General features: G+C 43.4%; 2 protein-coding genes across 9 annotated transcripts in view; one reads left to right on the top strand and one right to left on the bottom strand.

Annotated features, from left to right (window-relative positions):
- DCTN6 (dynactin subunit 6) overlaps nucleotides 1-19,440 on the top strand; it is a 1,120,059-nt gene that overhangs the window by 30,870 nt on the left and 1,069,749 nt on the right. The gene's annotated exons all lie outside the window — the stretch shown is intronic.
- KIF13B (kinesin family member 13B) overlaps nucleotides 1-19,440 on the bottom strand; it is a 194,916-nt gene that overhangs the window by 29,305 nt on the left and 146,171 nt on the right. For 4 of the 6 annotated variants that reach the window (XM_050802410.1, XM_050802406.1, XM_050802408.1 and 1 more), the window contains 5 exons: nucleotides 19,067-19,159; nucleotides 15,190-15,342; nucleotides 14,643-14,783; nucleotides 13,404-13,457; nucleotides 2,264-2,372 (listed from right to left, as the gene is read on the bottom strand). In XM_050802410.1, coding sequence (XP_050658367.1) covers nucleotides 2,264-2,372; nucleotides 13,404-13,457; nucleotides 14,643-14,783; nucleotides 15,190-15,342; nucleotides 19,067-19,159 — 550 coding nt within the window. The remainder of the gene's footprint in view (nucleotides 1-2,263; nucleotides 2,373-13,403; nucleotides 13,458-14,642; nucleotides 14,784-15,189; nucleotides 15,343-19,066; nucleotides 19,160-19,440) is intronic. The other 2 variants (XM_050802407.1, XM_050802409.1) reach the window with 1 other exon arrangement.

Below are 19,440 nucleotides of genomic sequence, written 5' to 3'. Positions count from 1 at the left end.
CCAAAAAAGCAAAAAGAGGAAATAAATGAGATACGAATTGTTTTTTATTAACCCAAAAGAAGGTAAATAAGGAGTTACAGTGAAACAAAAAACAGAAGAATGGCCAAGTAGAAAACCAATAATAACATGGCGGACCAGAATGGGAGGCACTGGAAGGGGTGAAGCATGGCAATTAAAGGGCAGGAACTATGAGATGAGATGCAGGGGGAAATAACTGGACCCAAACAGACTTGTCTACAAGGCAATCACTTTTGATTTAAAGACAAATACAGGCTACAATTTTAAAAGCTGAGAAAAAGATACATCGTGCAAACAGTGAATAAATTTGATGCAGTTATATATAAATGATAGGTAAGAGAGATTTCAAGATAAGAGTATTCCCAGAGATAAAAGGGACATTTCACGACAGAAAGGTCACTCCATCAGGAAGATATAATAATCTTAAATGTGTGTGTACCTAATTATCAGAGTTTCTAAATGAATGAAGCAAAAACTGTTATAAAGGGAAATACAAATAATTTTCACAATCGTATTTGGATATCTAAGGCCCTCTCAAGAATTGATAGAATAGGCCTCCACCAAATCAGCAAAGATCCAGAGGATTTGAACAAGGCGATAAACCACAGTGACCTAATTAGATATACATAGAACACCATGTCCCCAAACACAACAGTGCACATAGAATATTAACCAAGATAGAACACAATCTGGAATACAGATTACCCCCAAATATAAAAAAGAATTAATGCTAGTTGATAAGTCACGGATCAAAGCAGCAATCAGAGAGAAATTTTAAAACACTCTGAATAGAATGAAAATGAAAGCACAACATAACAAAATACGTAAAATGAGAAAAATTTAAAAATACAATTGCAATACAAAAATTAACAAAGCCAAAAACTGGTTCTGAGATTAATATATCTGATAAACCTGTCAGAAAAGTATTCAAAACAGAAAATAAAAATTATCAGTATCAGAATAAAAAGAAGGAACATCACAAGAGATCCTATAAGTATTTAAGCAATAAGGTAAAGTAGCCAGGCACAGTGGCTCATGCCTGTAGTCCCAGCACTTTGGGAGGCCAAGGCTGGTGAATCACAAGGTCAGGAGATGGAGACCATCCTGGCTAACATGGTGAAACTCCCATCTCTACTAAAAATACAAAAAGTTAGCTGGGCGTGGTGGCACGTGCTTGCAGTCCCAGCTACTCAGGAGGTTGAAGCAGGAGAATCACTTGAACCCGGGAGGCAAAGGTTGCAGTGAGCCGAGATCATGCCACTGCACTCCAGCCTGGACGACAGAGTGAGACTCCGTCTCAAAAAAAAAAAAAAAAAGTAAAGTGATGTTTATGAAAATAAACTTAATAATCTAGATAAACTAAGAAACTCCTTGAAAAAAATATAACCTATGATAGGTGACTCAAAAGGAGACACAAAGATCTAGATATTCCCATACTAAAGAAACTTGCCAGGCATGGTGGCTCACACCTGTAATCCCAGCACTTTGGGAGGCTGAGGCAGACAGATCACCTGAGATCAGGAGTTTGAGACCAGCCTGGCCAACATGGTGAAACCTCATCTCTACTAAAAATACAAAAATTAGCCAGGCTTGGTGACGGGTGCCTGTAATCCCAGCTACTCGGGGGGCTGAGGCAGGAGAATCGCTTGAACCTGGGAAGGGAAGGTTGCAGTGAGCCGAGATCACACCACTGGACTCCAGCCTGTTGACAGAGCAAGACTCCGTCTCAAAAAAAAGAAACTCAAGTCATACTTTAAAATCTCTCCACAAAGAGGATTCCAGGCCTGGATCATGTAACTAAGGAATTCCATGAAACATTTAAGGAAGAGGTAATACCAATCTTACATAAACTCTCCCAGAAAAAAAAAGAGAAACATTTCCCAAGTCATTTTATGAAACCAATGCAATCATAACAAAACCTAACAAAGACATGAAGATGAGAAGATACAACATTACAGATATTTACTATAGAGCACATACACAAAAGTCCTTAACACAGAGGAGCAAAGAGAGTCCAGCAATGCACAGGCTAACACACCATGATCAGGCGGTATATATCAGGGCAATGCAAGATCAATCCAACATTCCAGAGCCAACGGAACTCAACCAGTTAAGAGGAGAAATGAAACAATTCGATGGACATTATCTAGTAGAACAGTGGCTGCCTGGCAAGAAATCCTAATTTAAACTTTCTGAAAGATGCTCAGATTTCTGACAGTAATTGACAAGTGAAAAGATAACTTACCTGGATCTGGAGAATGATTATTTTGGGGAGAAACAGAGCGCGCGGGAGCAGGAGCTATTCCTCTGGAAACTGTGGTTTGGGATACATCCTGCTGACTTTCCCACCGGCCCTAGTAAAGACAAAATTGGCAATTGTGTTTCAAGTTATTCAATTAACCAAATAAAAAAAAAGTACAGATACTCAAGAAAAAAACTGTTACATATTACTAAAGCTCCTTTGAATATAAGCTTGATTACAGAAGCACTTTTTTTTTTTTTTTTTTTTTTTTCTATTTTAAGAGGCAGGTTTCTCTCTGTCACCCAGGCTGGAGTGCATGGGTGTGCCATCATAGCGCATGTAACCTCCAACGCTTAGACTCAAGCAACCCTCCCGCCTCAGTCTCCAGAGTAGTGGGGACTACAGGTACATGCCACCACAGGAGGCTAATCTTTTTACTACTTTTGTAGAGATGGGATGTCACTATGTTGCCCATACTAGTCTCAAACTCCCAGCTTCAAGCAATCCTCCTGCCTTGGTCTCCCAAAGTGCTGTGATTACAGGTGTGAGCCACCATGCCTGACCAGCACTTTTCTCCTTGTCATCCTGCTTATTTTATTAATTTCTCCAACAACAACAACAACAATGCCCCCCACACACATTTGGACAGCCCCTCCATACTGCAGTTTACAGTCTCCCATTAAGCTCTGTCCTAACATGTTTTCTACTCTGTGCATCCTGTTGCCTCCCACAGAATACAGACATATTCCTTCCGCAATTCTCCCTTCGGTTCTGCTTTGAGACAACTTCTGCTCTTTTGCCTCAAGATGCCCTTTTTCACTCAGTTCTCCACAGAAACCCACGAACAACTCTGTAGTCAGAGGGTGTCTCTTCTCTCTACTCCCAGACTGTGTTTCCACTCACTCACATACAGTGCATAACAGTAAATATTACCAAACCTCTCATTTTAAATAGATATTAAAGATATATTACAGTCAAGCCCAAGTCAAATAATTACAAATTCTCAATGATGGAAGTCTCTGAATTATCAAATTTTATTGTACTCTCAACTTATTTGTAAATACCTATTAAAGACATTTCATCAGCTGATGGATTAAAAGACCATTCCAGGCTGGGCGTGGTGGCTCAGGCCTATAATCCCAGCACTTTGGGAGGCCGAGGCAGGCGGATCACGAGGTCAGGAGATCGAGACCATCCTGGCTAACACAGTGAAACCCTGTCTCTACTAAAAATACAAAAAATTAGCTGGGCGTGGTGGTGGGCACCTATAGTCCCAGCTACTCGGGAGGCTGAGGCAGGAGAATGGCGGGAACCTGGGAGGCGGAGTTTGCAGTGAGCAGAGATCGCGCCCCTGCACTCCAGCCTGGGCGATAGGGCGAGACTCCGTCTCAAAAAAACAAAAACAAAAACAAAAACAAAACATTCCAAAATTCATGTTGAGCCATAAAAATAGTGATACCATCAAAGCACTTTTAACTTCAGCCCTATCTAGGGAAGATATAAACCCCAAACGTTGCTTGCTTCTACTAAAACTGGTAAGAGATGAGACCAAATCTTTTAAATGCTTTAAGTTCCCTTTGATCCCCTGATAACCACTGACTTTTTTACCACTGGAGTTTAATAAACACGTGAATATGAGTTTGAGCTAGCGCTGCACAGATGAATAACCCTAACGATTAACTCAAGGTTTTTTGTTTGTTTGTTTGTTTGTTTGAGACTGAGTTTCGTTCTTGTCGATCAGGCTGGAGAGCAGCTGCGCGATCTCTGCTCACGGCAACCTCCGCCTCCCGGGTTCAAGCGATTCTCCGGCTTCAGCCTCCTGAGTAGTTGGGATTACAGGCATGCGCCACCATGCCCGGCTAATTTTGTATTTTCAGTAGAGATGGGGGGGTTTCTCCATGTTGGTCAGGCTGGTCCTGACCTCAGGTGATCCGCCCACCTCGGCCTCCCAAAGTGCTGAGATTACAGGCGTGAGCCACCGGGCCTGGCAAGTTTTCTTTACTAATTGCCCTGAACAGCAGGATGGGGACAGTGAGTTCTCCGCTGCTCTTGAAGATGGATTGTGGAGGAAGGGCCTCTTAGGTTTCAGAAATGTATTGGAAACTCATCTGCTTTTAGTAGCAACCTAAGTACTGATCATAAAAATCAATAAGCCCTAAGTGATCTGGATCCTGTGTACCTCAGAGAATGCCACTTTTCCCTAGGAACTCTCTCAGCACTTGGTATCATTTTTTAAATTGGTGTGATGGTCAGGATTGATTAGGAAGCAAGGAGAACAAGAGAGACAGGAACATGTGATCAGTGAGACTGTGAGCTTTGAGATACTTGACCGGAGGAGCGCTGGCATCCCCATGAATCACACGCTGATTTACATACTTTAATGTTTTGTTAATTTTTGCATTCACATTTCATGATCTGTCTGGGAAGCTGTGGCCTTGTGTACCCCGGGATATCACCATTAGGTGACTGAACAGAGGTCAGCCCTCTGTGGAGTTTCTCAGAGGAAGAAAAGCCACCTGCTTTGTGTACAGTGGCGAGCTCACACATGGCTGTTCTGAAGACAGCTTACTTAATTTGAGAGTATTTATTTTCATATTTTAGATTTTCTTTGTTTGGCAGCTGATATGGCTGCAGTCTGTCCCTACGGAAAACTAAGCCGGTGATCTGGAGTCGGCACCTGGGCTGCTTGACGTAGAATTGGGCCAACAACAAATCATGGAGGTGCCACCTCTTCCCCAAGGCACACCCAGGCCCTGACGGCTTCAGGGGCAGTTCTTCCCAGCAGGCACCACCCAATCAGAACAGAGCAGTAACTCCATCTCATTTACTCAAATACTGCAAGTGAGAACACTGAAAGCGACACAAGGCGTAGATCCTGCCAGCCCTGTGGAGTGCGACAAACGGAGACACGGCTCACTCTGCCCTCTACCTGAACAGTCATTTTAACCTTGAGGAACCTCACATGCTTCCCCCCAGCCACCTATTCTGATCCCACTGTTCTGAGACAGGGACCTCAAATTGCACTGGGATGGAAAAGGCTCTGCTTCAGAGGGAGCAACCAATGCAGATGCTAAACTGGATACCACTCGCTTTCCTCCTCCAGCTGATGCCTACGTATCTCTGCGGAAACGCTCCACTGGAATTACTCACTCGATTTTTCTCCTGCACTACACCTCCATCCTCTTGACAGAGGTAAAACCTGTGGTTCAGGGTCCGGCTACGGCTACGCACACTGTTCCCCAAGGACAACGTAACGACTATCTTCCCAATACATTGTATATGCTTGGCTGTCCTAGAGTTACGCTCCCTTTACTGAAATGTTGGGGCAGATAAAAAAAAAAAAAAGAAAAATGAAGCAACCCAGTTCAATGTACCTCACAGGGAGATGAACCCAGGACCATGGACTAAAAGGACTTCTCAGGATGCTGGAACTTCTGGCTCTCTCAATAGCTCAGATCTAAAACTGAAAGAGCATGATATCCCCGTTTTACCTCTCCTCCAGTGATCTCCACCCCTCCACCTGAACTCGAAAAAGATACATCTCTCATCTGTCTCCAACACCCTGCATGTCCACCACACTTCAGAATCAGCCATGATACAGTTACACAAGAGGGAAGCTGGCTTCGTTTTGGATCCTTACCCAGCTTTACTGCCATTAGGGCGCATTTGTCCTCGCAGGCAGACTCAAAGAGATAAAATCCCAGTCGATACTGAAGTCACTGGTAGCCAGCACCATGCTCAGGGGCAAAGTTGACGAGGTAAAAACACAGGAGGCACCGGGGGAGGGCCTGACTTGGTCCCCAGGCACCCCTGCAGTTTTCCCACTCCTGCTCCTCTGCCAGATACAAATTATTTGGGTTTTCTGGAAATGAGTCTGGTTTTGATCAGGAAAGTGACAAAAAGGTAAATAACGAGAAGTGCCAGTGACATTTCGGGTCCAAAGGCAGCTTCCACTGCAGCTGGAAGAGGAGTGACTCATGCTTGGCAGCTCCTCCCAGGGCTGCATGAAACCATCACGGCTTTCAGGGAGGCGATGGAGCCAACACAAAATTCAATTCTGCTAACTGGATATTTGTTCACGCTATTGACTAATCTTCATTTCCTCAAAAACTCCAATCAAAAGACGACAATCATACAACCTTACTGGCTTATTAAAAATAAAATTTCTCCTAAAATAACTTTGGAAATAAAAATGGTTTTGTCGAAAGCATTTGTCGCACTGCAGAAGACCTCAATGCATAGCTGACTCCGGGGGGGAAAGATCAGCGACACGCCGAAATTCACCCTGCACCTCAACTTCAGCCGTCTTGGCAGACACTCATAAAAACCCTGCTAAGGTTTCATTATACCTACAGGAAATATCTGTACAATAATGACGAAACACCCAATAGCAATAAATAGCAACACTACTTCAATCAGGGATCGTATTTTATATTTTTAATTGAAAGACTTATCCCAAGAGTGATTTATTTTAGGCCCTATGGTGAATTTTGCATTTGGAATAGTTAACCAAACTATTTTTTTTTAATTAATTAGTTCATCAACTCAATCTTGGTGAAGTTCAGCAAAACAATTCCACTTTTCACATGTAGGGGCATCGACAAATAGAGGAATGGAAAGCAGGCTGGCCTTACTCCAAGTATTATTAGGCCAAACTGTGAGTTTGTCTTTAGAACCTAACCACTTCCCTCTCGCCTCCCATACCCCTAATCCTATCACACAGAGAGGCATGTGCCTCCCTGCCCACTTCACAATGTCTCTCATGTACCCAATTGAGAAATCTTTGCTACAACATTAACTGAAAACTAAGAGACCCTCACCAGAACCTCCCGGTGGCCTCTCTCTGCTTCTAACATTATTCCAACTAACCTGACCTGACTGCTCCCGTGTGATGTGATACAGAATACACAGCATGACAGACCCTACAATCTACAGTTCTGATTTGTAATTAGCATCACAGAGATGAACGTATGGATTAATGGAAGGGACCCCAAAAATGTCTGCAAAGCAGACATAACTAATGTCATTATAATTGTCAATGATTTCAAAATGTATTTTCTAGCATTCTCAGCATCATCAAGTCCAGCTTAAAATTACATTTCTGACTCAACTCTCCTGTACATTCAACATTTTCATGCAAAGAAACCAAGATGGTCCCACTGGGCACAATTCTGGTGTGAAAAGGTCACCTAGAGCACCTTCACCATGGTTTGCTCCCCACTCACCCTCACCCAAGCTTCCAGGTCTCCAAAAGTTTATTATTTATTTTAATACGAATTAACTCCAACTCCTCACATTCCAAGACCTTCTAAATCCAGTAGGATGCCTTAATTCCCGGTCTTTTTTGACAGATAAATACTTTTATAAACAGCCTTGGACCCAGGTAACAGGGAACATTTGCAAGGCATCACTTGTACTGGTTGTACCGACAGACAGACATACTGCCATAGGTATTTTTACAAAAGGGTGAGGGTTAGCGGATCACAAGGTCAGGAGATCAAAACCATCCTGGCTAACACGGTGAAACCCTGTCTCCATTAAAAAATGCAAAAAATTAGCCAGGCATGGTGGCAGGCTAATAGTCCCAGCTACTCAGGAGGCTGAAGCAGGAGAATGGCATGAACCCAGGAGGTGGAACTTGCAGTGAGCTGGAGTGCAAGCCACTGCACTCCAGCCTGGGCGACAGAGCGAGACTCTGTCTCAAAAAAAAAAAGGGGGAGGGGGGTGAGGGTTAGTACAGTGTAGAATGTAGTCATCTTCTAAAAACTACAGTTAAAAAAGCAGTCATAAGCTGGAGGGAAAAGCAAGCATGGTAAGTTTTAGAGAGTAGGATAGTACTTGTATCCCACTCAGGAGAAAAGCCTAATGAATTAGTTATCTCTCCCTGGAGCTCTGAAAACTGAGGAACGCAGAAGTCCCCAAAAGAAAAAACAAACAAAAAAAACCACGAGTCTGAGATTTCCAATACAACAATGTTTTCAGTATCTCTCCTTTGGGATTTTGTATGCAGGCTATTAAGGAAAAAGCAACTGGAGACCTCCTCAAAACACTAACTACAGAAGAACAAAAACTTCCAACAAGTTAAAATGTTGGAAAATAAGACTTTAAGATCATCTCTTCACGTGGTCCAAAAGCCAAGTAATATAAAAAGGTACACAGCGAGATGTCTCCTCCGACCTCTACCCTGACTTGCTGACCCACTGCAACCTCCCACCCCCATCCCCAGGCAGGTAAAGGAACGATGAATCCTTACAGCTTCTCATTTACATGCAGGCAAATCTATAAGCAACCCTCCCATTATAGACAGTGGTATATTGTTCCGCACTTCGTTTTTAATCACTAAATATATCCTGGCAATCTTTTCATATACTTGAAAGGGTTTCTGGTCATTTTTACAGCTGCATAGTGTCCATTTGTGTGTGTAACAATGTTGCCACCAATGCCCTTGTACATACTACCTGTGTAAGCATTGCCGCGTTAAGGAGTTGTAGGATCCTGAGCATTCTGTGTGTTTAAACACTACTCCCTCCTGAGAAGTGCTGCTACAGGTGGCCCATAGCACTTTGATTTTAAGGCAATGCCACACAATATTTAAAGATGTTTTTCCTTGTTTCATTTAAAAGGCCACAGGGAGAGTCTCTTGTTCCCTGCTGCTATGGGGGTAGAGGGGTGTTTCTTAAGAAAATACAATTTAAAACATTTTTATTTTCCCTAATGTTATTTCAGGATGCTCTATTTTAGGTAAGACCACTGTGAGTCCCTTCCACTGAAAATGGGGAAGCTGTTCTGCACCCCTTACAAGGGGATCTGGAACCAAAGCCCTTTGGGCTAGTCTTTTTCTCCTCTATCACCTGAACTTGCTCATCTGTTAAGGTCGATCCATACAACTCTGTTAAAGAACATTTCTGCTTCACTTCGCCCTGTGGAGAAACAATTCTCCAATTCTGACACGCGGACATTCACCTAACTGGCTGAGCTGACACGTGGTGAGCCCATGGTACTGGGGCCCTGGTATTCATGGCAACCTTCCAGGCTTGTGGGTGCCAAAAGCCTCCACGGCTGAACTGGAAGCAAAGCTAGGACTGGCAGGCTGGCGTCTCTGTCTCTCCTGACATACTTCACCATTTCTCAGAGGATGGGACTGCCACGGTTGGGGAGAGCCAGAGAGGCCAAAATCTGAGGAGGACCGCAAACCACTGCCGTCCTTGAACAAAGGCGCACGACCTTGAGAGCACTATGACCAGGGCTTGAGATGTACATGAAACAGTGTGGAGAGATGCGTCCTTATGCCTGCGCTGGCACTGCCACAGGAGGGGCAGCCGAGCAGCCAGAACCCAGGCTTTCTTCATCTTCACTAAGTTACCTAGGCACCCCAAGGAACCAAAAACCGGAAGTAGGAAGGTCCAGAAGCATTAACACAACTGTGTAACATTATAGTTACTTGCCTAATACGATTTGTCCTGCTAACCCTCAGCCCTCAGCACAGAAGGCACCTTGCACAGGCACACAATGAGTGCTGCAGTGTCGCACCTGAAATGGTCTCCTCCATCCTCACCCCATGCTGTCTCTGAAGCATCTGGATGGAGTCCTTCCTAAAACACTCCTCCCCTGGACTGCTGAGACTCCCTTGGCCCTGCCTTCCTCCCTGGTGCCACCACCTTAGCACCGTGACCCTAAGCATCACCCCGCCTTGGTGCTCCCTAGCCAACCCAGCCCCTCACTGTCCCCACTATCCCCTCGGGCTCCCGAACCTGACTTCAACTCAGACACATGAGACCCTCAAAAATGGAACTGAATCATTTCTTCCCCAAGCCTGCCCTACAGTTCATCTCTCGGACCTATATACTGCCGTCCAAAACCCAATGTCACCCAAGTCCCCTCACTCCAGCCCCTCACATACCTGGCCTCTGCAGGATTCTAGAGTCCCCCTCTCCAACCCATCTGTGTCTCTCCTCCTCTCTCTAGCTACTTCTCCCCTAACCAGTCCCTCCACCCTCCGACTCAAAACCATTTTCCCCCACGTTTGCACTGATAACTGTATACATTTATACCATATAGTTTCCTAATGCAAAATTACACACCACAGCCAGGGACAGGGTGACTCAGCTGGACCATTAAAACAAACTTTCTAATTCACATGTGGCCATGTTACTGCTCTGTTTTCAATTCCTTCCATGGTGTCCAACTCCTCTGCCATTCGTTGGGCCATGACGTCAGGATGCCAAAAATAAGGCCCCATGTCTCTGGATTCTGCCCACAGACTCCCTCTTTTTTTTTTTTTTTTTTTTTTTTTTTTTTTTTTAAGACAGGTTCTCTGTTACCCAGGCTGGAGTGCAATGTTGTGATCATAGTTCACTGTGGCCTCAAACTCCCAGGCTCCCATGATCCTCCCCCGCCTCAGCCTCGAGTGGCTGGGATTACAGGTGTAAGCCATCATGCCTAATTTTTTAAACTTTTTTGCAGAGAAGGGGACTCCCTATGTTTCCCAGGCTGGTCTCAAACGGCTGGGCTCAAGCCATCCTCCCACCCTGGCCTCCCAAACCACTGAGATTACAAGCATGAGCCACCGTGCCCAGCCCATACGCCCTGTGCTTGACCCCCACCACGTGTACTGTCAAGAACACAGCAAGCTGCTTCATCCCCAAGCCTTCCTTCATACAGATCCTTCCGTTCACAGTGTTCCTTCAGCTCCTTCCCTGCCTGTGTGGACCTCAGCGTCATCCTTCAGGGAAAGGCTTAAGAATGGCCTCCGCCCTGCAGCCTCCTGTGAGTCGTGTGTGAAGCCAGTGTGGGGTCCACGCCCTCTGCCGTGCCCTGGCTCGGTTCTAATAGCGTCTCTGCTCCTTTGTTCTATTTTTCTGGTGTACATGAGGGACGGTACTTTTCTTTGAAGTAGATTCTATTATGTTCTGTTATTGTATCCATTTAAAATAAGGAAACTGGGCAGAGTTTTTTTTGTTTGTTTTTTTGGTTTTTTTTTTTTTTTTTTTTGAGACGGAGTCTTGCTCTGTTATCCAGGCTGGAGTGCAGTGGCACAATCTTGGCTCACTGCAACCTCTGCCTCCCAGTTCAAGCAATTCTCCTGCCTCAGCCTTCCGAGTAGCTGGGATTACAGGCATCTGGTACCAAGCCCAGCTAATTTTTGTATTTTTAGTAGAGATGGGGTTTCACCATGTTGGTAAAGCTGGTCTCAAACTCCTGACCTCAGGTGATCCACTGGCCTCGACCTCCCAAAGTGCTGGGATTACAGGTCTGGCCAGAGTTTTCTTAACAGAAGAAAAACAGAAGAATTTTGGCCACTTCTTTTAAGGAACTTATAACTGGAGATTTGGGTTAGATGCATTTCCCAAAAAAACACAGAAAGTTGTATTTTTCTTATATTTTCCTTAAGATATTTTACTTACATTAAAAAATCACGTACAACCAATTTTCAAAAACTCTGCTCTCCTCAGGTAATCACGACTGATGCTAAACTACAGCTAATCGAACCTATCACTGGCAGAGAACAAGCAAGCATTCAAACTTCAGCACCCTTACAGAAACCATGTCCATGCAGGGCTTCAGCGAATGGGTGAGCTGGACAGCAATTTGTATGTCTATAAACACATACATGTATCATAGTGTAGGCAAACTACTCATAATCTAGATCTTAAAAGAGTCTAGAGCCGGGAGCAGTGGCTCACGTCTGTAATCCCAGCACTTTGGGAGGCCAAGGCAGGCAGATCACTTGAGGTCAGGAGTTCGAGACCAGGCTGGCCAACATGGTGAAATCCCGTCTCTACTAAAAATACAAAAATTAGCAGGGTGTGGTGGCGGGTGCCTGCAATCTCAGCTACTGGGGAGGCTGAGGCAAGAGAATCACTTGAACGTGAGAGACAGAAGCGGCAGTGAGCTGAGATGGTGCCACTGCACTCTAGCCTGGGCAACAAGAGCGAAACTCTGTCTCAAAAAATAATAATAAATAAATAAATATGCAAATAAACAAATAAACAGTCTAATGAATCAACTTCATCTTCATTGTTCTTAAATTTTTATAAGGAAAATGTCAAACATACACAAAAGCAGAGTGTAGAATAATTAACAATAGGAATAGCATAATGAACCCCACACAGCTAAGAATTATCATGAAGCAGCCAATCTTCTGTCTGTCTCTCTCACTCTGATTTGAGTGAGATTTGAAACCAAGTCCCTCACATGAGACCATCTCATAAGACCACAGCCGCTACTGACCTCCTCGAGGGCTGCAAATCAACCTGGAGCATGCTGCACACAGATGGCAGCACCAACATCTACCCAGACCCCGCAAAAGCGACAGGCACAAACTATGATGTGTGGTGCCCAAATAAGATGGTTTCAAGGAGCGCTAACCTTTTTTAAAAATAAGAATGAGTTCTCCATGCTTCAAACTCTGTTAAACAGGGAAGGCTCTATTACAAGTAAATAAATTCCAGTGAACAAAATTTCCGTTCCCTTGTTTTTCTTTCTTCTCACAAATAATGTTAACTTTTAGATATAATTTTCTTATTCCTCAAACATTTTCTATCATTATACATCAGTACTTCACCATAAAACTCTGATTTCAGCAGGGCACAGCGGCTCACGCCTGTAATCCCAGCACTTTGGGAGGCTGAGGCGGGTGGATCACTTGCCATCAGGAGTTCACATGGCGAAGTCCCATCTCTACTAAAAACACAAAAATTAGCCGGGTGTGGCGGCATGTGCCTGTAATCCCAGGTACTACTCGGCAGGCTGAAGCAGGAGAATCACTTGAACCTGGGAGGCGGAGGTTATAGTGAGCCGAGATGGCGCCATTGCACTCCAGCCTGGGTGACAAGAGTGAAACTCTGTCTCCAAAAAAAAAATCTAATTTAAAGTTTCTTTTCTGACAGAAATAGGAAGATAATTTAGACAGAAGCAAGCTTTAGAGGAAAAATTGTTTTTCAACCCCAGTAGAGTCTAGTAAACCTTATTTTATTTGGCAGGTTAAAAGAAATGAACTCTAAAATACTTTCCAGTAAGTTTCACATAATACAGATGAGTAGGGGAAATTCTGGTTTGCAAAAATAACCTGAGATTTGAGGAGATGAAAGCTGAATGGGAAATGGGCCTTAAAACACTGATAGAAATAGTTACAAACACCTACCTTGTTGTTGCCTAGACTGTATGATGGAATGAGATCTTGTCGGCTTCCAGACAACTGAAGAAGAAAGAAAGGAGGGTTAGTTCTTTATGCATCAGAGCATAAAAATGTGGTTTAGGCAATGCCAGCCTTTGCCAACCCAGTCAACCAAACGTCAAAAATTTGGGTGGCAGCAGAGAGGTTGTCAAGACAAAGGCTGCACACTAGTGGTCTTTGGGACATTACCAACATTGAATTGGTTATGAACAATTTTCAGATGAGAGGTTTCTGTAAGATCTGGATATTCAGTTCACACTGAGGTCACAACCGGCTGGACCTGAACAAGAGCTGTCCTGTTGGGTGAGCCCTTCTGTGTGAAAGATACCAGGTTACTGGTTGTCTTACCATGGCCTGAGCTTATGATTCCTTTCTCTGGGTATTTGTAGCAACTGTAAATAAACTCACAAACTATTTAAATTATCAGATCCCAAATACTGAATCTCTGCATATATCAGTGTATTTTAATATATCATTTTCTGGAGAAATGAGATGTTATCTGCCTTGAGTTAAAGTGATCTTCCTAAATGTCTGAGATGGTTGGTGGCGTCCAGTGTGAAACTCCTCCTATCGCTCTTCCTTCTCTCTCAGACGCTAAGGCCAATGTCAGCTGCCCTTTCTCACAGCGCTTGTGCTGTAACTTCTCTCTGTGTGAAGTTAGGATGAAAGTGTCATTTTTCATATCCACATCTTCATCAAAAATGAGGAAAAGAGTAATAAATCAAGGGGCCAAGAGCCTATTTCTTTGTGAAGGATTATTCCCACGTTCAATATGCACATAAATTATATCTAGGTTTTTAAAAACAACAATAAACTGAAGCCATTGTTATGAAACAACCCCATGTATCTGACACATGGACACCACCCTGGCTGTCTTGTGAACAACTGGTTTCTGAACCTAGTCCAGACTCCTCCTCAACTTAAAAATAATTTGATCCAAGAAAATGGCATTGGTTTGCAATGGGCCCTTGGCTAGTTCTGGTTTAGTTCAACAAACATTCACTGAACACCTCAGTCTATGCTAGGCAGTGGTGATGGGAAGATAAGAAACAACTGAAAGGTACTTAACTGCTACTTCCCCTACAATATTAATAGGAATGGGGCAGAGGTGCACAGACCCAATGGGGTAGAGACCAGGGGACCTGACATCAGTCCTGGCAAGGGAAGGGTTTCAGAGATGGGGTTTGACAGGTGGAAAAGAGTTACCCAAGAAAAGAGGAGAGGAGAGAAGTCCCAGGCACAGCACAGAGCTTGGTTCCACACACTCACTCTGTTCACATTTGGAGAACTGATACTCCTCCTGCTCAACTTCCCTTTTCCTGTTAACTGTTCCTTCACTGCAACTTCCTGCGAATCAGAAAACATACAGAGGAAAAAGACATGTAAGAGACACACTGCAAAAGCAACACCATGTACAGCAGACTTGCATCCCCCATCTATACAGACATCCCTAGCTATTTAAACAATGCTGTTATGTGATTATTATGTACTGCATGCCTGTATCAAAACAGTACATGTGCTCCATAAATACATACATCTACTATGTACCCATAAACAGTTTTTTTAAATTAAATAAAGGCTGTTACTTCATAAGACAGAATGATCCAATTATAATCACTCTGGATTATTCAAAGTTCGTAAGAGTGAACTCTTCAAATGTTAGGTGCAACAACACTGTGAATTACAGAGTCCAACACAGACTCAGCCTGCATCAGGGCCTCTGCTGCCTGCCCTATCCACGCGGTTGGCTAACCTGGCGCAGACGATCTAAAGTCAGGAGGTTTTCTACAGCCAGCACGCTCCTGAGGTACTTTTCAATATAAGCCTCCGAGTCAGCAGAAGCTGGATTTTCAACATTGGCTGCCATTCTTGCTAATGCTTCCCGTTCCTCCACTCCCTGGGCATCCTGAGGAGTAGAAAGTTGCACATTATAAAAGCTTCTTGATTTACACACATACACGCGTGCACACACACATACACACACATGCACACACACACAGAACGTATTCCAAAGCTCCATTTTAAAGTCAGCTTTGGAAGGCCAATGCATTTTTCCAAGGAAATAATGAAAAAGTGATCAGGTGGCTAAGTCCACTTGAAAGGCCGGTTAAGTTAAACACAGCACAGCTGAAACACAGCGCATTCTCAACAAAACTGTTCTCTACTACATTCCCACTGCAAAAAACCCATGACTGGTTAGAAAGGATTTTGTCGACTAGCCAGAAATGTAACCACCATAAAAACAATATTTCAGGAACATTACCCCCCAACCTGGAACTCCTGAGGGACAGAGAAAGGGAAGAGGGACTGGGGTGACTGCTACACAGGGTGTCAATCAAACTGCCTCCCAGGGAGGAGACCCGGTATGGAGAAAATAGTGGACATAGGGTTTCAGCGCCTGCCACCACGCAGCCAGGGGTAGCTAACATATTCAGAACATTGCAGCTTCTAGAACTGGTTCAATCTTCTGCTCGAGTGGCAGAGGCCAAAGGCCTGGAGCCAGCCAAAGAGAGGTTGTCTAGGTAAGTTCTCCTACACTGAGCTTTCTGGTACAGCCCGTCCCCAATCCTGGGACATGAGCTGGCTGCGAATACAAATGGGAGATGCACAGTCAGAAAGAAGCTTTATTAATGTATTTAGTTATTTCAAGCAAAGTGGGCTCTTAACAAATTACTATTCTCAGAGACAATCAGATACTTTATTCACTTGTAAATTTCTTATAATTATGCCAAAACTACAGAATGTATATCCATATACCACTGCACCTTAAATGCCATCAACTGTAAGACAAAAGATTTTATACATGATTGAGGGAAAAAAAACTCTGTTAATTTTAAGATACCGTCAGTTACGACACATTCTACTTCAAAGATACTTTAAACAATTTAAGTGAGTCCTAGAACAGATAAAATATGGGAGGATTTGTAAGATGGCTTAAGTTCACAAAAACTTTTTTGTCTTGTACAGTAATTCACTTAAGCCTCATAATAACCATGAAAAGAAGGAATCATCCTCATTTCCTAGATGACAAGAGGAAGACCACACAATTTGCAAGAGTCAAGACTAGAACTTAGGTCTCCCGTCTCCTGGTAGGATATTCTTTTCACCCCAACACAGAATACTTTCAGTGTCTGAAGGGAACAGACATTATCCTCATTTTATAAGGAGAAAGAAACTGTCTCTGGCCTGGGCTACTTCTTTTGGCCATGATGCCCTATTGGCTTCTGTGATACAGAACCCAAGGAATTTTTGGGGCTTTTTCATGATGAAACTTGCCTATTACGGGATCTTTTTGTTTTGTTTTTGGGTCTAGTCTTTACACAATCAGTTTTATGTTTCATTTTGCCTCTATCATCAGGATTTGATAATGTGGAAACAACGTTTGCCAGCTTGGATGTTTAGCTAACTAACAGCACAATTACATGAGGTTATGTTTATCTTCAAGCTGATCCCCCCCCATATTTCTTTCCTTTTAAACCCTGTCCTCTGGAGAATAAAAGCACTTTTAAGAGGCATAAGAAACTAAGTGGAAGAGAAGGAAAAGGGAGGGGAAATGGAGAGAGAAAAGAAATGAAAACAGTTTCCTATAGCCATCACTGTTTCTCAACTGCATTCAAGCAATTTACAGAGACAAGATCTGAAACAACTGGAAGATACAGAAAATGTTTAGATACATAAACAGTAAGTCTCTAGCTAGACATAGATGTATATTTATTTTAAATCTTGCAAACAAGAGTGAATGAAGCACACAGAGCAATCTATTACAGACCCAAGACCGTGCAACAACTAACTCTGCAAACAGGCTTAATTTTTAAATATTCTGCAAACTCCAAATTAAATAATTAGATGGTTAATATTTGCTATGCAAGCCTAACACTTTAAAGATCCAGGAAAGAACAAGTTACTATCCAACATGATTTGAGAGGCAAAAGCATCCTGCAACACAAGATATCTAAAAGAAAGCCTAAGTACTGTGTAATATTTTTCTTTTCCAAAAGCTGATCTCTGGCAGGGCGTGGTGGCTCACGCCTGTAATCTCAGCACTTTGGGAGGCCAAGACGGGCGGATCAGGAGGTCAGGAGATTGAGAACATCCTGGCCAACATGGTGAAACCCCGTCCCTACTAAAAATACAAAAATTAGCTGGGCATGGTGGCACATGCCTGTAATCCCAGCTACTCGGAGGGCTGAGGCAGGAGAATCACTTGAACCCGGGAGTTGGAGGTTGCAGTGACCCAAGATCATGCCACTGCACTCCACCCTGGTGACAGAGCAAGACTCAGTCTCAATTAAAAAAAAAAAAAAAAAAAGCTGATCTCTGTATTAAAATATACACTGTTCACCTATTGTTCAAATACTCAACAGTGTCGATGGGCAAATCCTAAGCCCTGAAATGACAGGAACTGGTGCTGGTGTTGATGGCATGGTGAGGAAGGGCATCCTCTGATGTCTCACATCCCCCACTTCTCCAACCCCGAGGAAGTGAAACCTCCACCACCTTGCCCACACCCCCTCTTTGAGGGTGAGGGTGGGAGAAGGAATTTTCTCTTTTCAGAGTCCTTCACTTAAGACCCTCACTTCTCCTGGCCCTGCAAGGGATGCCCCATTTCCCAGCTGTGCTGGTATCTGGGTGAATGAATACACATCTAATTCAGGAATGACCTATCAGGAAGTACGGATAAGCCACATCTTCCATCAAGTTTGTACCAAGATTAAATTTAAGCTCTGCTTCTCTGAATCCTCTGAATATCTCAATTAGTTCAGAAAGAGAAATACTAATAGTACTAATAAAATAATCGTAGTAACAACAATCGTAGCAATAACATATTCTCTAGCACATGCACAACCGTTGGTACAAACTGTCTCATTTGACCCTTAAAAATACTTTGTGCAAAGGTATTACTAATCCCATTTGACAAGAAAAAAAAATACGGACTCAGAGTAATTTACGCAAGTTCATTTTCCTAGTAAGTGACAGAAACAAGATTTCTGTTTGACTTCAGGATCCAACTGGAATCTCTATGCTATATTGCCTCCCTTCCTGGGTACAATATGTTTCTCTTCTGTCATCTTCTGTGTAAAAAGGTGTTGATTTGCTTTTCAAAAGAAAGTTCTTCAACAAAATACTAAAACTGGAACTTTTTTTTTTTTTTTTTTTCAGACGGAGTCTTGCTCTGTCTCCCAGGCTGGAGTGCAGTGGCGGGATCTCGGCTCACTGCAAGCTCCGCCTCCCGGGTTCATGCCATTCTCCTGCCTCAGCCTCCCGAGTAGCTGGGACTACAGGCGCCCGCCACCTCGCCCGGCTAGTTTTTTGTATTTTTTAGTAGAGACGGGGTTTCACCGTGTTAGCCAGGATGGTGTCGATCTCCTGACCTCGTGATCCGCCCGTCTTGGCCTCCCAAAGTGCTGGGATTACAGGCTTGAGCCACCGCACCCAGCTAAAACTGTAACTTTTAAAGCCACAAGTACATTGTACTATGAATTGATATTAGAAAATCGTTCTAAAAATCTACAGCTTCCCTAAACATACACTTTCACTTCATATGTATGTCTTGGGTAGGTCACTTTTCAGGGAGTTGGCTCTTTTTTTAAGTGTTTATTTTTAGTAAATTCAAATTGTATATCCTTCACCTCTGGAATATTGGAGACAATTTCAAAAGTCACTCCACAGCCAGGAATAGAACTTCGATGAGACATCTTTTTTAGGAGACTCTGTGCAAAACCCTAGAGAAAAACAAAATAGAAGATATGGTTTCCCACCTAAAAAACTGAGTTTACATTATTAACAAAAGACAGCATAGAAAATACCGGTTCATTCTAACCAAAAGAAAACAGGTCATGTTTCCAACATAAGCAAGTGAAATCACCAAGTACCGTTTCCTCAACGTCGTCCTATGGTACGAAACCAACTTATTAGATGCCCACCGTGTGTGAAGGGTCCCACACCCAACACAGGAAAAGTACAGACCTCCAAGTCTGTAAACTGGCAGTAGGCATCCAGAAGA

Source organism: Macaca thibetana, chromosome 8 (genome assembly GCF_024542745.1).
Source record: "Macaca thibetana thibetana isolate TM-01 chromosome 8, ASM2454274v1, whole genome shotgun sequence".
NCBI lineage: Eukaryota > Metazoa > Chordata > Mammalia > Primates > Cercopithecidae > Macaca > Macaca thibetana.
Note: the sequence above shows the minus strand (reverse complement) of the source record. Positions and strands in the feature narration are given on the sequence as shown.